Source organism: Xiphophorus hellerii, chromosome 16 (genome assembly GCF_003331165.1).
Source record: "Xiphophorus hellerii strain 12219 chromosome 16, Xiphophorus_hellerii-4.1, whole genome shotgun sequence".
NCBI classification, from domain to species: Eukaryota; Metazoa; Chordata; class Actinopteri; order Cyprinodontiformes; family Poeciliidae; genus Xiphophorus; species Xiphophorus hellerii.
The window spans coordinates 20,763,598-20,782,340 of record NC_045687.1 but is presented as its reverse complement, the minus strand read 5'-3'; the positions used below and the strand labels follow the sequence as shown (position 1 = coordinate 20,782,340).

The 18,743-nt window shown below is 40.7% G+C and overlaps 1 protein-coding gene across 1 annotated transcript in view; it reads left to right on the top strand.

Moving 5' to 3' along the window:
* usp43b (ubiquitin specific peptidase 43b) overlaps positions 1 to 18,743 on the top strand; it is an 81,534-nt gene that overhangs the window by 40,849 nt on the left and 21,942 nt on the right. Inside the window, exons 4-7 of the mRNA XM_032587707.1 lie at positions 5,862 to 5,954; positions 11,825 to 11,960; positions 12,058 to 12,202; positions 17,016 to 17,178. Coding sequence (XP_032443598.1) covers positions 5,862 to 5,954; positions 11,825 to 11,960; positions 12,058 to 12,202; positions 17,016 to 17,178 — 537 coding nt within the window. The remainder of the gene's footprint in view (positions 1 to 5,861; positions 5,955 to 11,824; positions 11,961 to 12,057; positions 12,203 to 17,015; positions 17,179 to 18,743) is intronic.

Here is an 18,743-nt window from a genome sequence, read left to right as displayed (position 1 = left end):
TCCATAAAAATGCTCAAGCTAGTTTGCCATCTGTTGCCAAGTGACTGATGATGGTGGACGGCTGGTGACAAGCTTTACCCAGAATACACTTGGAGACAATATGGACGATCCACTTGCAATTTTACGTGTCATAAAGTTGAATGTAAGAGTGAAAATAAAGCCGGTCATGTAGCACAACATTTTATTCAATATTGTACACCCACTATGTCACTAAAATCAGTCGGTCTTGTAAAGTTTTTAGCAACCATGAGTCAACAATGACTGGGGCACCGTACTATATAACCTACTGGGGCACCGTTCTGTATAATCCTACATACTCCGTACTCAACAGGAGAGGGCCCGACTTCTCTCATCAGCCCGGGCCAGGGGCCCGCCGCCCCCCCTGACGCTCCGCCCCTGGACCAGAATACGCTTTTTTGGTCTGCATCAGAGTTCGATTGCGCATTCACACCTCCCCAAGCCAACCAGACTTTCTCGGCAAACAAACTACATTTCAATTAAAGTGGACTAAACAGTGCTGGTGTGAATGCATCCTAACACTCCACATCACCCTGAATGCAGCAACCCCATGGTGAAACATGGTGGTGAAACATTTCAGGGGCTATGTGATTACTTTCACAAGGCACTCTACATGTAATCTTCTTTACCCTTTTAATGGTGAATCTTAAGACATGTTTAAAGATGGAAATCTTTCATTTAGCTGGTCGACTCAACATATTTGAGCTTTGTAAAATGTACACAGTCATATGAAAGTGTCAGTCAAGCGGTGCTCACTGCGCTGAAGCCAGGCGATGGGCAGCCAAGTGTTTCAGATTACAGACACGCCGCGGCTTTAGTGCATCTCGTCTTACTCTGGTGGCACATTTCCCTGAAACGCCCTCCGCCGTTTTCTTCAAATCAGTCAAATATTGTTGTGCTTCTCACAAATAGGTTGTATTTATTCACCTCGTTTGTAGGCCGTGAGTATTTTTCTTCAGTTTACGTCTTGAGCACAAATTACCGAAGCAAATAAAGACCTTTTTTTTTCACTCCCGTTGATGAAATAAGTGAATGAATATGTGTAAACGGAGCGTTGTGCCGCCGAGTTCAAATCTGTGCCACTGCAAAGCGTCGAGCCCGCAGTTTCTTCAGCATGGCTGCGTCTCAGACGGGGGGCCGCGAACCTCTCAACCTTGGCACGCTTACTCCATTAAAGCATCGCTGGAATATCACCTCATCCGTCGGCGCTTTTCTTTTTTCGTTTTTTTGTCTTCTCCTCTCTCTTTTGGTGTTTTAGAGCTGGACAGGGCACATCTATGTTTCAGTGGAGTCTGAGTGAGATTTGTATGCATGGAGGGCCGTTACCCTAACTGTTTCCTGGCGAAAATAAGACATCCGTGGGGCAGCCGTACTACTCTGCCAAGAGGGTTAGATCCACTCAGAGCCCTTGTCAGCTGGGTTTGCTTGAATAGAGCTTTATTTACCTCCTCCCAATCTGCTCCCACAGTACATCTGTCAGAAGGAGAAAAACATTTGATCAAGTTATTTACGTTGTGTAAAGATCCACAAAGGCATGAAGCTCTCTTTGCTATTGCAAAATAAGACGAGGGATAGACTGTTGAATTATTTAATAAACTATCTGATTCTGTAGATTTTTACTATAAATGTACACTCAACAAAAAACACATCTGAGAAAGATGCCAAGATTTTCGAAAGCTCTCTAAAAACCACAAATCTGTTAATTCTTCTTTATGAGTATTTTGGTTGATGACACCACAAGAGGCAAAGGATTTGCTGGAGCAGCTGCCATTTTGTAAACACCACGGCAGGCTAGCAAATTTTCCAAAGTCAAACCTTACTTGTTCTAAGTAGTTTGTGTCCGGCGACACCGAGGTAACAACAAACGGAGCTGTGGACGACGAACTGGATGTAAACGTGACGATGATCGTCCTTACGTTAACTGGTACGTATGGCTTTAAAGTCGTGTATAGTGAAGATATTATACATTAAACTGCATTTTGGATTGTAAACCAATCAGTCTTACAATGACAAATCAGTCTCATGACCTCTAAATCAGTATAAAAGATGAATTTTTGACATTAACAATGGCATATTAGCGCCACATGTTTAAAACAGAATTTTTACACATTTTTGAGGATAAGGACTTATTTTGGAGGTAATTATGCTTCAGTTTGAAGGAAAACCAGGATCCTTTTAATCACTCATGGTAGAAGATGTTCACCTGACTCAACCTGTGGGTGCAACAAGCAGCAAAATGGAGCTAAAATATGCTAAACAAAAAGCGAAATAGGGCTGCTTACTCAAATGATAGTCTTTAAAAACAATAACAGTAAATTACACAATGTCTATGGCCTCGATCCAAGTCAGATTTTTTTTACGTCTGATCTAAACTAAGTGGAGCCGTTTAACTACATTGTTCATATGTAACTGTGGGAGATACAGTCAGTTTTTATTTTTTACTCATTTTTTCTGTCACTGCGGAGAAAAAGTTTGATTCTCTGCTCATCCTGTTGAATATTAATTAAACCACATAAAAAGTAAATGCGACCGAATAGCCCGTGTCAACATCGTTTACAAATCGCCGGGTAAAACTATTACATGACTTTTTCTTTTTTCTTTTTTGACACCGTCAGTCACAATGACGGACAAAAAAAAAGTCCAGTGCGACCTGTTGCTGAAGAAACAAGCAAATCTGAAGAACGATGCTAATGCTAATGCTATGCTACAATGTTCCAATATAGGCTGGAAACATAAGTTTGGGTGAACAGATGACTGAGCAATGAAAATATTATGACATTGATTGAAAATCTAACATTTTCTAAGTGTTTATGGGTCTTTCAGAAGTTTTAATACTTTTTTAACACCTTTAGTCCCAGAACTGCGATAGAAAAAGAGCGCCTAAATTGGATTAGACAGTTTCACAGAGTTAACTTTACGTTCATTTTTTTTGATACCAGTAATTAAATGCGACCACAATCAGACGTCAGTGTGAGCGGTTGATGACCCCAAAGCGACCCGCATGCGCAGAAGAAAGACGTGAAGACGCTGTCGAAGCACTGTTTATGGAAGCAATAGCGGAGGACGCCGTCTAAGAAGAAAGTTTCTTTAAATAGTTAAAAACAAAATTCGAATGATGAGCTGGAACATTGAAAGTACTGAAAAAATCCGTTCCGGAAGCCGGCGCCAGTTTTCTGAAGGATGCTTTTGTCTGGACGTACAGGAGGAAGTCCTCACAGGCAATCGAGTATTTCACTGCTTGTCCAGCAATTAAAAACCTCACAGATGACTGGAAATAGAGCCGACTCTTTTCCTCACTTGAAAGAAATTCTTTTGAGAGCTGCAAGGCTCTCTTCAGAGCTAAAAGTTGGAGCATAAAAGGACAATGGCTCTCTTTGAGCAGCTTTTTAGAAGTTAGAAGAAGTTGCTCGACTGGATAGAGAGCATGTTTCTATATATATATATATATATAACAGTTGCATGAAAATGTTGCAAACCTACTGTATTTTTTTTTATAACAAATGTCCTGCAAAGAAACTTCTACCAGTTGTGCTCTCTAAACAAAATGATTTCCTGTCTTTCACTGTGATGTCACAAACATTTTTATCGTAGTCTCAATTCTCCCAACGTACATTAATTGCACTCTGTGTTTTATTGCTGCCGGGTCATTCCACACCTGTCCTCACTTTATGTACAGCATGGTGGGTCGTGCATCACATCACCCCACAGCTCCAGATTTATACCACCCATGATCCTAGTCTAGGAAGTGAAATGCAGGAGCAGAGGAAATGCATCACTCCCTTGTTGATTCCATTGATATATCACTTCCCAAACGGGTGACTGGGGCTCCTGCTTTCAGTCCGACCATAGAGGCGAAATATATGGAGTCGGACCGTGTGAGCGGACGTCCCAGTCCCACAGTCGTTCCACTTTCAGTCATATTGTAGCCCTGAGGAGTCACAAACTTCTTTTTACAATTAAACAAACAAGTAGAAGAACAAATACGGAGAAAGTAATAGAAATATCCCTTATTGTCCCACTTTGGGGAAATTCAAGTGTAACAGCAACAAAGAAACAAGAAAATCTAAAGAATTATGCTAATGCTATGCTATAATGAAAGGAATATATACTGTATATATATATATTCCTCATGGTTATTACACCAAATATTGATTTCTGAACTCTTCTCAAATGAAAACATTAGTGTTGTTGTTTCTAAATGAATATGAACTTGTTTTCTTTGCATTATTTGAGGTCTGAACGCTCTGCATCTTTTCCATTATTTTGTCCATTTCTCATTTTCTGCAAATAAATACTAAATCTTTGCTTGGAATTTCGGAGACATGTTGTCAGAAGTTCATAGAATAAAGAACAATGTTCATTTTACTCAAACATGTGCCTATGAAAGGTCAAAGGAGAGAAATTGATCAGTTTAAGTGGTCTCTTCATTTTTCCAGAGCCGTATTATATATCAAAATATCTAAAAAAAAAAAAAAGTTAGGAATAATAATATGCTGTGGAGTAAAGGCAAAATTATAGCATAATCTAAAATATTATACTTCAGTCCAAGGAATGTGCAACTGAGTAGGATATTTTTTTAAATGGACATGTATTGGTGTATTACAACAAAAGACTATTTACAATATGTGAAAAATAAGAAACGGAGAAATGCAAATAGCACCAGGAGTGTTTTTAAAAATGAGTAAACACTATGCAAATACCAGCAGGATTCTAAACACTTATTGATTTTGTTGGGATCAGTGATGGTGATAGAGTCGAACAGCTGGGAGGAAGGATCTCCTATCACGCTCCTTTGTGCACCTAGGACGCAGCAGCTGTACGGCTCAGCAACAGCTTCATATATGGGGGTTCTGATTAAATATGGTGCCTCGTAAAAGTGGTCAAAACCCTTAAATATTTTCACGTTGTGTTTTGTTACAAAGTTCAAAGTATTTATTGGGGTTTGGAGGTACATTTTCCAACGACTCAAACATGAAGACAACCCTTAATTTCACCTTAAATATGTGTAAAGCTGGTGGTGACAGACTGTAAAAGTTGCTTCTACAATGTGCTGACCCAGGACTCTAACACTGCATGACTTTGCGTTAGGCCAACAATTCATGACAATGATTGTCGCCCATGTTGATATTTTCTGTTATAAAAATGAAAAGTCAATTTTGTCTTTTTTTTTGTTTGCATAAAGGTAGACTGTGTTCACGTCCCTTTAAGACGCTGCGCTAGGTCTCCATTCGTTTTAGGCCACTTAGTTTGTGTTAATCTGTTACATAAAATCCAGATTAAAAAAAAACAAAAGAACATTGAATGTTTGTGGTTGTAACATAACAAAATGTGGAAACAATGTGCTTTCTTTATTTCATGTCCAAAAAGTCTTAACACTTTTTCGTACGGCTTGAAATTACTACCCGACTGTCATAAATCATTTAACAGGTTATTTCTGGCGCTTTCATTCATTTCTGTGCGTTCAGATGTAAAGAGGGAAAGTTGCCTTCACTTCTCACAGAAAGTGATGCAACAAGATGGAAACCTTTTCTGGTACCCCCCCCTACCCCTCTTCTTCACCCCCCAGGGGGGCAGCTTGTACTAATTCCTACCCCCTCCACCCACCACCACCCCCTCCGTTCACATCCATTGCCTCTGTGATTCATCACCAGTTGCATCACTCATCGTTTTCCTTTCTCACAATCAGATCAAGGCGTCGCGGCGGAACAACGGCTTCATTTTCACCGCGTTCACGGTTCAACTCCTAAACCAGTAGAAGTTTCTTTGTGTGTGTCGGTTCAGAAATCGAATAAAGTTGTGTTTTTGTTTTTGTTTTTGTCATTGCTGTTCTTTCTTTTCCTCAGATCTTCCCTGACGTGTCCCCACTGCCTGAAACAGAGCAACACCTTTGACCCTTTCCTCTGCATCTCGTTACCCATCCCTCTCCGCCAGACGAGGTGAGCCGACTCTCTTTAGGCTGGCATCTACGTGCCTGCTCGAAAATGCAACCAGCGTTAGGTGAAGGTCTCTAACGGGTTGAAAGGAACTGAAACTATCAGTTGTTTAAGGAATTACCCGAGTGTTTTCATAGTGGTGGATATTTTGCGAGGAGGGAAAAGTTTGACTAAAGGTGGGAATAGAAAATTCTATAAGGTTTAGGAAAACATAAACACAAGCTGAAGAGTGACTGGGCAACTTGGTGCTTTGGTTGTGCGGTCCTCACTGATGCCGGGGCTGGCACAGGAAAGGAAAAGCCTCACAATAAGATGGAACAATGTTTCATTCAACCTCACTTCGCTACACCCACGTTATCCTCCGTGGCAGGTTGGGAGCGCTCGCCCTGCTCAGGAAATCCTGGCTTTTTTAAACGCTCCATTCAAACTCTCCTTTTGTATTTATGCGTCCGTTTAAGCATTTACACACACATGCGCACGGGAAAAAATAATCTAGGTGTAAAAGTGTAATGGCATACAGTGAGTTCTTTGCACATTTATTCAGTCCTTTCTCTCTTTTTTTTTTTTCTCCAGATTTCTACATGTTAGAACTTCAAATTTCAATTTATTTCAGTGGGTTTTTGTGTGGAAGGTCAACATAAATCAGCATAATCTGGAAGTAGAACATAAAAATCTAAATCTGAAAATAATATTTTACTCCGATACCCCTAAATTAAATCCAGTGCAGCCACTGAGGAAAATGTCCACACATCCACCACCTCTGTCAGTGAAATGGCAGCATCATGCTTCCTTTCATCAACAACAGCAAAGCCGGTTAGAGTTGATGGGAAAATGGAGCTAAATACAGCCTGTAAAAAATCAATAAAATAATCAACATTTCCACCATAGGAATGTTAGCAACTCTGGCTTCAAATGATGAAGAATTAACTAATGTTTTAAATATGAATTTAATAACAAATTCTGTTTGTTTGCGGGGGCTTTTTATGTGTATTAAATTGATTTTTCACCACAGTATAACATTAAAAATACTAGTGATATTATTAGATCTTTTTTGTGATTAAGTTGGAAATTATGTGCTTTTTTTTCTTGTTAATTTTCCATAAAGTTCAACACCAATCATAACATGTCTTATTTAGCTAAACCTAGGATTGCAAAGGCTGCAGACCCCTGGCTCAGATCAAACCAGATCCAGATCAGATCGCTGATCTGGGTCTTGATTTAAGACCCAAGACTTTGGGTCTTAAATCAAGACCCAAAGTCTTGATCGCTGGCTTAAATCAAGACTTAAATCAAGACCCAAAGTCTTGATTTAAAATTAAACTTGAAATCTGTGGCAAGACTTAAAAGTTTCATACTTTCCATCAACTCTAACTGAGCGTAAACTATTTTTGCTAAGGCAGATGGACAAATATTTCAGTCTAAATGTGCAGCACCGGTTGACTTGCAGCTGCAAATGCAGCGGCAGCTGTTTGTACAGGACATTGATAACAACACGTACTCATCTTCTTCTTCTACTGCACAATGCCGAACAGCTGTGTGTTGATCTGACATGTGAAATAATTGAGCACATTGAAGTTCGAGGCCTTAAAATGACATGACTAGTTTTGTAAGGTACTGGATGAAGTCCAGTTTTTTTTTTTTACCTTAACCCACCCAATGTATCAACACTAATAAACAAATATTTTCCTGCGTTTTGCTCTGTTCCTCATCTCGTCCTGTGGGGCTGAGCTGCTGAGGCGTACAGAAGCACCTGCTGGGGCAGCTGTTATGAATCATAATGAGCCGCCCTCACTGGCCTTCATCGACACACGTAGCATCCTTTTCACTAGAGCCAAAAGGGAAATTATTAGTTAAAGTGTTCAAAAACGTTAATGGATTCTTTACTTTTTAGAATATTTTAACCCTTCTACTCCTGCTTCACACATGGTGATTTATTTTTTCTGCCAATTTGCCATTCCCCTCTGGGATTCTACTCTTTTTATTCAGGTGTAAGACTTAAACTAACATCCCTGTTTATTCTGAGACACTTTTGAGAGTTTCATCTTTTTTCTTCAATGTATGGCAGCCAAGGTGAGACCAAGGGTTTAAACAGATTGTCTTCTAAAGCGTATTTTGAAGCAGAACAGTTCAGCTCACGTACATCGAGGCCAAAAACACACACTCTTTGTTCCTCGCCCAACATTCACCGCGGTTAGGAGTTCAAACTGTTGGCTCTGTCCTCTGAGAGCTTCATGCTATTTTTAATTCAGATCATTTGGCTTGCATCGCACGCCAGGATTCTTTCTGTTTCTGTTTAAGTTTGTGTTCACACCTGATAGCGAACTGTGACACCTTTTGTAAAACCTGTTCCGCTCCTCGCCTGTGGTGGCGCTGCACCAAGACCCGCTGAAACAAAAACCTGTAAAGAAGACTCTGAACTCTTTCTTCACGAAATGTAAACAAAAACAGAGTGGCGGGAGATTTTAGCGGTTGCTGGATTCCTCTTTCCATAAAGAGGAATCTTTTGTCGTTGGCAAAAGACGACAAGCCATTTCTCCTGCTGGCGCTGTTTTGGTTGTATTTACCCAGAATGCCATGTGCTGTAGTACCGGAAGCTATGAGAGCAGTTTCCAGTACTCTTTGCAATCAAATTGCATCAGAGTTCACTTTAACTGAACCAAAATGAAGGTTTCTAGGCTGACCAGAGTTCACTTTCTTGGTCTGCATCAGAGTTCAATCTTTAAACAAACTCGAATTAGATTAAAGCAGAATAAACAGGAAGCTAACGGCTAAAAGGGGCTGGGCTCATCGAACTTTGCTTCCTCACGAAGTTGAGGTAAAGTTAAGGTAGGAGACTTTAGACCGCCAATGATTCCGCTAACTAAAAAGTAGGTTGAGCTAACCCTGAAGTGCTAATCCTAATCATTAGGTCCGCTAACGCTAACGGTTCCATCTTTCTACACTGCAGCCTGGGCCTCTCTGGCTTTACAGCCATTCACACCTTTAGACATATGACCAAAATAATTCACTAGGTTGGCATCATTAGGAGTCTGTTTATTTAGCACAACCCATACATGAAATAGAATGGGGTTCACTGCCTTTAGTTTATGAGACCCAGACTTATTATTGAGATTATTTTGGTTATTCACAAATCTGATGCTTCTAACATGTTTAGAACTGAATGAACCTGTTAAATTGTACGTGAATCCTCTTCAATAATCAAAAGAGCAAATCCAATATGGCATTTTTGAGATTGGAGCTCATTTGAAGATGCAGAAGTCCAAGTTCCTCTTGGACTAGCCATTAGTCTCAGTCTCCAGGAACAACTAATCTGGGTTTTTACTAAATGAAGAGAGTTACCTGCTGCAAGACACTAGCTCCTTATAACCTTTAGACATAACCCCAAAATTAAGGACTCTTTAATGTTTTGCTTGACTATCTTATATCAAAGTTTTGTCATGCCTTTGATGGACTCTCCCTTTTGTAAATACTCGCACTCTCACCCGGTGAAACTCGAACAAATACAGAAAATGGAAGAAAACGAGTGACAAAAATGAGCCCGACAGCACACGGCTCCAGGCAAAGCGACGCCAGCATCTCATCAAGGGATCTACAAGTAACTCCCACAGCCGCACACGTCGAAGCGTAGACGTCTCCGATCAGAAAGAGGGTTCATCTGTTGGACCTTCCTTACACGCGAGCGCGGGAGAAAAAGAACGTCGCTGTCAGAGAGTAGGAGTAAGAGTAAAAACCTACAGCTCTCGGGCAATTCCACCAAGTATTGACTCAAAGAGGAAAACTTCACAGGGTTATTGAACGACACCGTCAGATCGGATCCCGTTGAGTTTTTGTGGGAGGATTTTTAAACCGGCAGTTCGCGGCAAGTCGTAACTTCCTCAAAGATACGGAGCTGAAAAATGTTTCAGTACAGAAATGAATCCAAACTGATTATCAATCCACCAAACGTTCATTTTTGAGGAGTTTGACCTTGTGACTCAAATGTATGAACTCACAGTGACCCAATAGGTGATAGACAATATTTATTACAAACTAACTAAGCTAAGTTCTGATGTTTTAGAGTAGGCTTGGTAGGTAGTCAACCTATTGTTTTTTTCGGTTTCTTTTTTTTATTTCTACATTGGCTGTTATGTTGCGCTGAGTTTTACATGTTTGACCAAGCTCGTGAAGCTATTGGTGTATTTAAGTGCTGTACTGGTGCTGAGTTCTAAAATAAATTTACAATTCAGTACATTTATGTTTGCGTTTGGAAAAAAAATAAAGTTTTTAGTCAATTGAGCTCTGTTTTTCTGTATCGGATCGTTATCGGCCGATACTAAACCTCAGATATCGTTATTGTTATCGGAAGTGAAAAAGGGGATCGGTACATCCCTAGTAATGAACCGAGTATTAATAAGTGATCGGACCAATAAGGAATTTCTAAACCAGGAAGTGATAACTATAGAAGTTATAGAAGCGAGAGCTGAAATCGAGGTACTGAATCTGGAAGACGAAACGGAGGAGGACTGGATTACTGCAACCAAATCTGGCAACTCAGGAGAGGCTTGCTGTCCTCCTGTTGTGCAGCTTGTTGAGCCGAGGTTTTACAGCTGGTAAGGCGTCAGACCGTCAACCGCAGAGTCCTCGAGGAAATGAGCAACACAGGAAGGAGGAAACGGAGGGAAAATAATGACCAGGAGAACAAATAACAGCACGGGAAAATATAAACGTATGTGTCTGTTTTAAATCTAGAAAAATAAATCAGTCTATATTCTTTTTGGGAAATCTGGATGCATAATGTAGCATTTTCGCCAATAGTTTTCAACTGAGAAAGACGTGCAGAATGTAATTATTAAGCCTCTTTTGTAGTGGAAGTGAGATGGGGGTTTTTTCTCTCTCTCTCTCGTTGGACCGGGTAAAAGTTAAAGTGACCTTGGCGCAAAAAATTACTTTTATAATCGAAATTCATGTCGTTCACGTCCTCATTGAATTTTTAACAACTCTATAGACTTTGTACTTCTTAACCTTTATTAACCTCCCGCCGCTGGAATACAAGCAGATTCTACACTAGGACACAGCCTGCCTTACATTCAGCTCTAAGAGCATTTTTTTATGAAACATAGCGGCCTTACTTTCCCCACACGTTGCACATGTGCAATGAATGCTTCGTGAATTTTTTTATTTATTTTTTTACCTAAACATGCTTTGTTCCCAGTGCTTCCAAATATCAACAACATAGATCAGCTAAGCCGCTTTTCCGGGGAAGTAGCAATTCTGCAGGAATGGTTTGTGGTGCTGATATTATTTATAAGCCCTTCTGTCTTTATTTGAATTTGTGTGGTTTATAAATAAAGTTTTTATGAACAGAGACCCTTTTCTTATACAAAAACTCAGCTCATAATCCATGTTTTTTTTTTTTTATCTAAGTGTAAATAATTTTGTAATTGATTTCTCATGGTGATTAAACAAAATCAAATTTACATTGATGCATATAATCATACTCATACTTTAAAAGGGCCAAAAAAAAGGATAATACTCTCTGCTTATCTCATTCTGTACAATTGCTGTGTTTTTATTTTTTGGCTGGTTGGTTTTGTCTAAGGAATAATCTGTTCCTGACACTGCAGACTTTTCGTCCACCGGAGAGGTCAGATCCAAGCGCTGCCTACTTTAAAAATATGCAACAGAGATCTCCCATTATTTCACACTCATAAGGCTGAGTCCTAATTATTTATTATTTATGCTAAAAAGCATTGCTTTATTTATGGATGCCTTCTTCTGTCCCTTCATGGCAAGGGAGGATCCAAACAAAGAAAGAAAGGGGGGGGGGAAAAGAACAGAAATCAAAATGGAAGACGCTTTACGTCTCGTTTTCTCTCGACTTCTGTCTTCGTCAGGCTGCTGTGCGTCACTCTGGTGTTCAGCACCAAAGGCCAGCGGTACCTGCGGGTCGGCATGGCCGTGCCTCTGTTCGGCTCCGTGGCCTGCCTCAGGAGGATGGTGGCGGACGAGGGCAAGCTCTCCCCAGACCAGGTAACTCTTGAAAACAACAGAACGAGGAAGAGCGTGGTTAGAGGAACCTGAAAGCAAACCGTCTTCCGCCGGCGTGTTCGCCGGTGTCATCCTCCAGGTGATCCTCACAGAGGTGTACTCCACCGGGTTCCACCGCTCCTTCTTTGACGAGGACGACCTGACGTGCATCGCCGAGAACGACGTCATCTACGCCTTTCAGGCGCCCCCGCTCTACATCAGAGGGGGCTCTGCGCGCATCTCAGGTAGCTGTGGGAACTGAGCTCGACTGTTTTTTACCTTAAAAGTTGTTTGTCACAAAAAAAAAGCGGCGGCAACGCACGCAGACAGCTGTCAGTCTGAGCTCTGCCTCACAAAGAGTATTTATTACAATCCTGGGAGTTTGTCATGTTTTGTCAGGTGACAAGTCACAAACTTTAGGGAGAGAGTTTAAATAATAGACCAACACAAAGCGGTGCATGGTCGCGAAGCAGAAGGAAAAACTTAGTTTTCAAAAGTTGTGCAAATGGAAATCTGAAAAGTGTGACCTCATGTGATCTCCTTATAATGGATTATATTGTTCAGAGAGAAACAGACACATTATGTTTAGAGTAACTAATTGCATTTTCTGAAATAATTGAAAGAAGGTTGGCTACATTTTATTTGTTTATGTTTTACATCAAGGTAGTCTATCTGTTATTTTTGTCAGTTTCTGGATTATTTCTTTGTTATTGTGGCTTTAAGGATCCCCATAAGATTTTACGCTCACTTATAGTTCCAGAAAGTAAAGTAATTCACCATAAAAACACCCCATAAACTTTAACACATTTTTGGGGATTTTAATACCCTACAAAGTTAATTTTTACAGTGCTTTACATAAGGCTTGTAAAACAAATCTGTAGTTGAAGATTATTCTGAATAAGATCAAGATTGCTTCTGTGTACAAACTTTGCAACTCAGCTTTTTACATTCAGTTGCAGAAATTGTAATAGACGAAAACAATGCATATGTGCAAAGCCTGATTGAAACGTGTGAAGCATTTCGAATGCTTTTCCTTCTATCTAAGTAGATGGTCTTGCTGGGTTTTAGAAGAGAAAAACTGATGACAATGCCTCCCTAACGCTGGCATTTCTAACATAACATCAGGAAGTGTCCATTATTCATGAAAAGCGGGCCAAGCAGATTTCTCCATCCAAAGCAGAGTGTGGACTTATGCAAAAGAAATCCCTCACAGTCATAAATAATGTCTCATTAGAACTGTGTGGTGGTTTCCCAGCATAGCCTCTGGCCACTCTGCCGTTATTGTGTTCGTTTATTATTATTATCTTTGCCACAAAAGGAGGGTCCAAGTTTTTTGTTGTTTTTCTTTTTGGGAATTTGTTGTGAAAAATGTACAGCTTATGTCTTATGGGGTTGAAAAATCATTGCTCTTTATACAATTTAATTACTTTTGCCAATTAATAGATGAAATAATCAGAAAATAGGTTGAACTGCCCTCCTGTTGGAGCCACTTTAAGCATTCAGCATGCTGAAGTGAGTAAATGTTCATCAATGCACAAAATAAATCATCTGAATGCAGATGCAGGATTGATTTGTGCATAAATCATTGCCTTTTTATTAATTAACTTATTCATTTCATACTTATTGAATTCAATGTTATTGACTGGACTGCCTACAGCACTGTAAATGTGGTTTAAATTTTAACAATATGATCCATAAAAAGCCATGAATTGGTTTTTGATTAAATCCTATTGATGATCCTATTAAACAATAAATGTAGACATTTTTATATGCAGTTAGCATTTTGTGAAAATATTATAAGCATGGACCCTATTGTAGAACCATGCAAATGTATCATCCGTTTTATCTTGTGTGCAAGTGAAGGAGTAGAAAGTGTCATGATCCTTGGACTGAGTCGAGGAGAAACGAGTAACTAAGATCTTTCCACTTGTATTCACTCTCTTGCATCATCCTCTTCCCTCTACATATATTGTATAATGTGGTCTAATTCAGAATGTCTCCTGTTGTTTCATAGTCAGTGATGGCAGGGCAGAACCCAAAAACAGTTTGAGAACAGAATTCAAAAAGTTTGTGAAAGACAAGAATCGCAGGAATGACAAGGTTCCTATCCCGTGCATTTCTAACTTACAAAACTTACAAGGGAAATATTGCTGCTACAACAGATTTCCCTTTCCATTCATCTACTCCCGTTTGTAGGAAGGCCCCGACATGCTTCACGCAAAGTGCCGAAATCGGCTCTCATTGACGTAGACGGGTGACGAAAATTGCGACATTTTGTTTGCCTTCAGAACTCAACACCAGGCCCTTACCGAGCTATTTCCACTATTTGATTGTGTTATAAAAAGGCACTGTGCCTGGAAAATACTTAATACTGCCCCTTCAAAATGTGTTCTTACCGTACCATATCACTGAGAAAATTATAAAACCCTTGCTAACATCAATCCGACTAAGCCACAGGGGCTGTGCTGTTATGTAGATTTAATTAAAAATATCAAAAGTGGCTGTGAAGCAATTCAGGAGACATAATTACACACGAATATTTGTTCTGCTATACATGTGGCAAAAGCAACAGACACAAATTTTACCCAACCTCTGTTTCTGTTCCCTACATGGCAAAGTGAACGCCGTTGCTGCGATGTGAAGGTGTTTAATTACGAGCTTAATGACTGTACTTAGAGTAGCTCAACCGGCATCTGTCTGACATTAAAATAAGTTTGGGGGAACACAGAGGTCACGACGAGTTCACAAGCTTCCTGTAGGTACCAAGAGTCAGTCCTCTGCCTTTTTAGAAAACAGGATTAGCATCAACGAGTTTGATGGCCAAACACAACCTAGTGAATTATGTCATACACACTTTATTTATCAGGAAAAATGCCAGAGTAATGAAGTCAGCATCTCCTTAGAGCTTGTCAGCAAAAGAACATTTACTGGTGGATTGTCGCGTTGATTGACAAAACACAGTGGACTAATACCGGCAGATAACATGCTACCCCAAATAGCTATGGAAACCTTAACATTAACCTGAAGCTGCTTGGACTCTGTGTCTCTCCAGTCTTTGTCCAGATTTAGGGATGATTTTTCAAATGGAATGCATCATGTGCGTTAATCTGAAAAGAGACATTAGAGCAACAATTCTCTATCGCCCACTTAAGACACTTCTGTTGTTGTCTCTGGTTCAGGCTTAACACAAAGAATGTGATGGTCATAGCCCATATTCTGGACACGTCTGTGTTTGGTGACTGACTTCAGCCAAAGTCCACACAGCTTGTGAGTCTCCCTCAAACTATTGAATAGGTGATGATTCACAAACCTCTCCAGGTTTTGGTATCCCCGCTGGTGGTGCATCTCTTTCAACAACACTTTGTCTTTCCAGTCATACGGCACTCTGTGAACACTCTGTCATCGTCTTTAGGCGTGTCATTTTATGACTTACCGTCTTTATGGATGGATTCAGTGAGTCAGGTGAGCAGTCTTCCAATTGACAAGGACTTTCTGTGGTTCACAGGGTAGGGTTTGTGAAGCAAGTGACTGAAATCTCCTTAGAGCTTGTCAGCAAAAGAACATTTACTGGTGGATTGTCGCGTTGATTGACAAAACGCAGTGGACTAACACCGGCAGATAACATGCTACCCCAAATGAAGCAAGTGACTGAAATAATCTAAGTTTTTAAGGATATTCTACGATAATGAGATGCACTTTAATAGTCTCTCCAAATTCCTTCCCAGTGGACCGAAAATCTCCAAATGGTAAAGCCTAGGAGACATCCTACTCCACCCTTTCCTCTACGAGGGTGAAGTTCCACATCCCTAGAGTAGGACCATCACGAAGTGGTCACCCACCCACCTCCCTATTGTTTGCCATTACTTTTGAGCAACTTTTTCTTCACAGATTCCCTGGAGTTGAGGTGTAACCTTCAGGTATCACCCAGGAACAATCTCTTCACCCAGAGATTCACCCAGAGATTGTTCCTGCGGAGTCTTCTCAAACCTGAATTAGGTTTCCACGTTTGTGGTTTTCTGCAATTAAGTTCCTTGAAGTTGTCTCAAAGTAATCGCCTGTTTGTGATGACAAGAGAGGCCAAAACCTCGGACAACAGAGCATTCAGCCTCACAGCAGTTCTCACACCGCTCTGCCACTTTCACTGTCATAGATTTAACAGAATGTCCTCATGCTTTCCTGGCTATTCTTAATGAGGCAGGACTAAAGGTCATTGTTGTGTCTTTACGTTTCACTGAACGGAACTGGTGATTTGTTCTTGTTGCAGAGTTTGCTGCTAAAGTAAATGGACGCACCTGATTAGGCAAATTTTCTCGCTCACTTCATTAGAGAGACATTAAAAAGTGAAAGACTGCATAATAATCATTACACTCTATCTCGTGGGCAAAACGCTGCATGCTCGAACAGAAGCTTGGTTGTTTGTGAGATCCTCTGCCATGGCATTTGCTTTGTCAGTGATGAATCGGGAATCATTGGCGTTTGTAATAAAAATGTTGTGGTTTTAGGAAGGGACAGCTGTTGTGGTCGATCGATACCTCGCTTCAGTGTCTACAAGTTTAATTTATCTCCTCGAACTTCTCTCGAGCTGACACTCAAATTCACCTGCTTTTTGTGATGACAAAGAAAGGTTGTCCTCTTTGACGTCACATCTCCAAGGGATCTTATCATTTCAGCTTTCCTTCTCAGTCAGACACACTCCTTTGCGCTGGAAGAGACACGAGGGGAGCAGCGTTGCTGCCTGGCACCCCACCAGGACAGGATGTGCAGCAGAAGCAGCATCAGATACGGCCTCCTGCTGATAGAGCAAGCCGCCATTGGTCCATCTGCTCCCCCCAACTGAATCACCGTTCTTCAAATAGAAACTGCTGTCTTGCCAATTTGTGTATCTTCGTAATCTGTCTCAATCTCTCGTTTGAGGTGTTAACTGAGGTTCAACGGTCATTGCTTCTGAGCTTACAAAAGCACTTGAGCTGTGAGCTTATCTATGCAAGCAATGTGAACAGGAGAAAAATGAAGGGTTCTCCAAACACTGTTTCCTGTTTCTCCTATCTCTTTACTCAGGGTATCATCACAGCCTGCCATCATCTCCTTACTCCTCCGGGCCTGAGGGTCAAAGGTTACCTTCATCTGGAGCCTTATCGTCAGAGTTCCTCAACCACGGTGTCCCAGTCAAGATCCTGCTGCTGGTGTGCAATGGTGCTGGAACAGGCCAGCAGACTGTAAGGTAAATATACTAAACCATTTATTCAGTAAGAGGTCAGAAACCACATCAAGGCAATGAAGACATGTCAAGTTTGGGTTTAAAGTCAGATGTAAAACCTCCTAAAAAAGTGCATCTGTTCAAGTTGCTAGCATTAGATTTTCAGACCATACTTGTCGGTAATCTTCAGGTTTCAAAATTCACTTTATCAACTTACCGATTAAGAAAAAGTTAAAGAAAACACCTAAAAATAAAAGCATGTTAAAGTCCAAAGACAGACTCTAAAAGTCGTAGATTCCTGTAGAAAGAAGACGACAAAGTAGAGAGAGACAGAGGGTCATTAGTGCAACCCATTTACTCAATTACACTGTTTAACTCATGAATGGATTTTTCTTACAAATGTGATAACCATTTAATGGGAAATAAGCACATTATCTAACACTAGACAATAGATTTTTTTGGGGGGGGATGATCACCAAAGTACAAATTCTCTTTTCTTCAAGTTTGCTTTTGTTTTCTGCACAATTTGATTTCAAAGGTTTTAGCGCTGTCAATCACTCTCGTGCTCACCCCCTTCCGTTTGCTCCTTTCTGAGCTACAGCTGGTTCACCACAACATAGCCTGCCTCAAATGCCACGAATGATGGCGGATAACTGTTTTTCCTGTAACGGTGAGATGTTTTTCCACCATTAGCACATTGAGCAGCGTACACGAGATTGATGGACAGCACTAAGACACTCCTCCTGGCTCTAGTTGGCTGTTTTTGGTCGGGAGCGGTGCGTTTTTGGCAGACCATTGGAGTAGCTCAGGAAGGAGGCGAAGGACATTGTTTGTTTTTTTTCCACAGACTTGCTGTCTCATTTCAAACTGTCACTGCATGGTGACAAAACATATATTTGTAAAGGTTTCATACTGCACCTTTAATTACCCGATCAGCTTAAATCCAGTGCCCATCATATGTTCCTCCTCTCAGAAGATCGGAAAGCATTTCTTCTTCTCCATTATAAAATAAGCTCAAATGAATTTGGATCTCAGTGAGGTTAGCTCCAAATCAAACGACAGCTCTAACATCCGGCACCACAAGGAGCGCCGTCATGTCGTCCCACTGTCACGGTCCAAAGAGGTCAGTACAGGTGAGATGACCAACACCGCAGTGGAAAAGTTAGCTCCCATCTACGAGGGCTGTTGTCTCTTTTTCTCCTTCAGATGCCTTTCTGTCATTGCTCAATCCACCCACACGTCTCCCCTCACCAGATGACAGCTGGAGAGCCCAGCCGAGCCAAGAACATGACATTGGAGTCGCACACACTCGGTTTTTTTTCTCAGGTCTTTCTAGAATAACATCACAGGTACATTACCAAAAAAAAAAAGAAAAAAAAAAAACGGCGCAAAACTCTCCACTTGCTTCATATCTCTAAACTGTGAAATCGTGTTTTTAACGTGGAAAAATTCCAAACGTTCTTATCGCCGCTTTTCCAAAGTTGGGGTGGAATCTGTGATGTTTCACTTCGGTCACACTTTTGTGCTCGTTCTCTGCGTGGAGGCAGGTGAAGACATAAAACACACACACACACACACATTCCTGAATT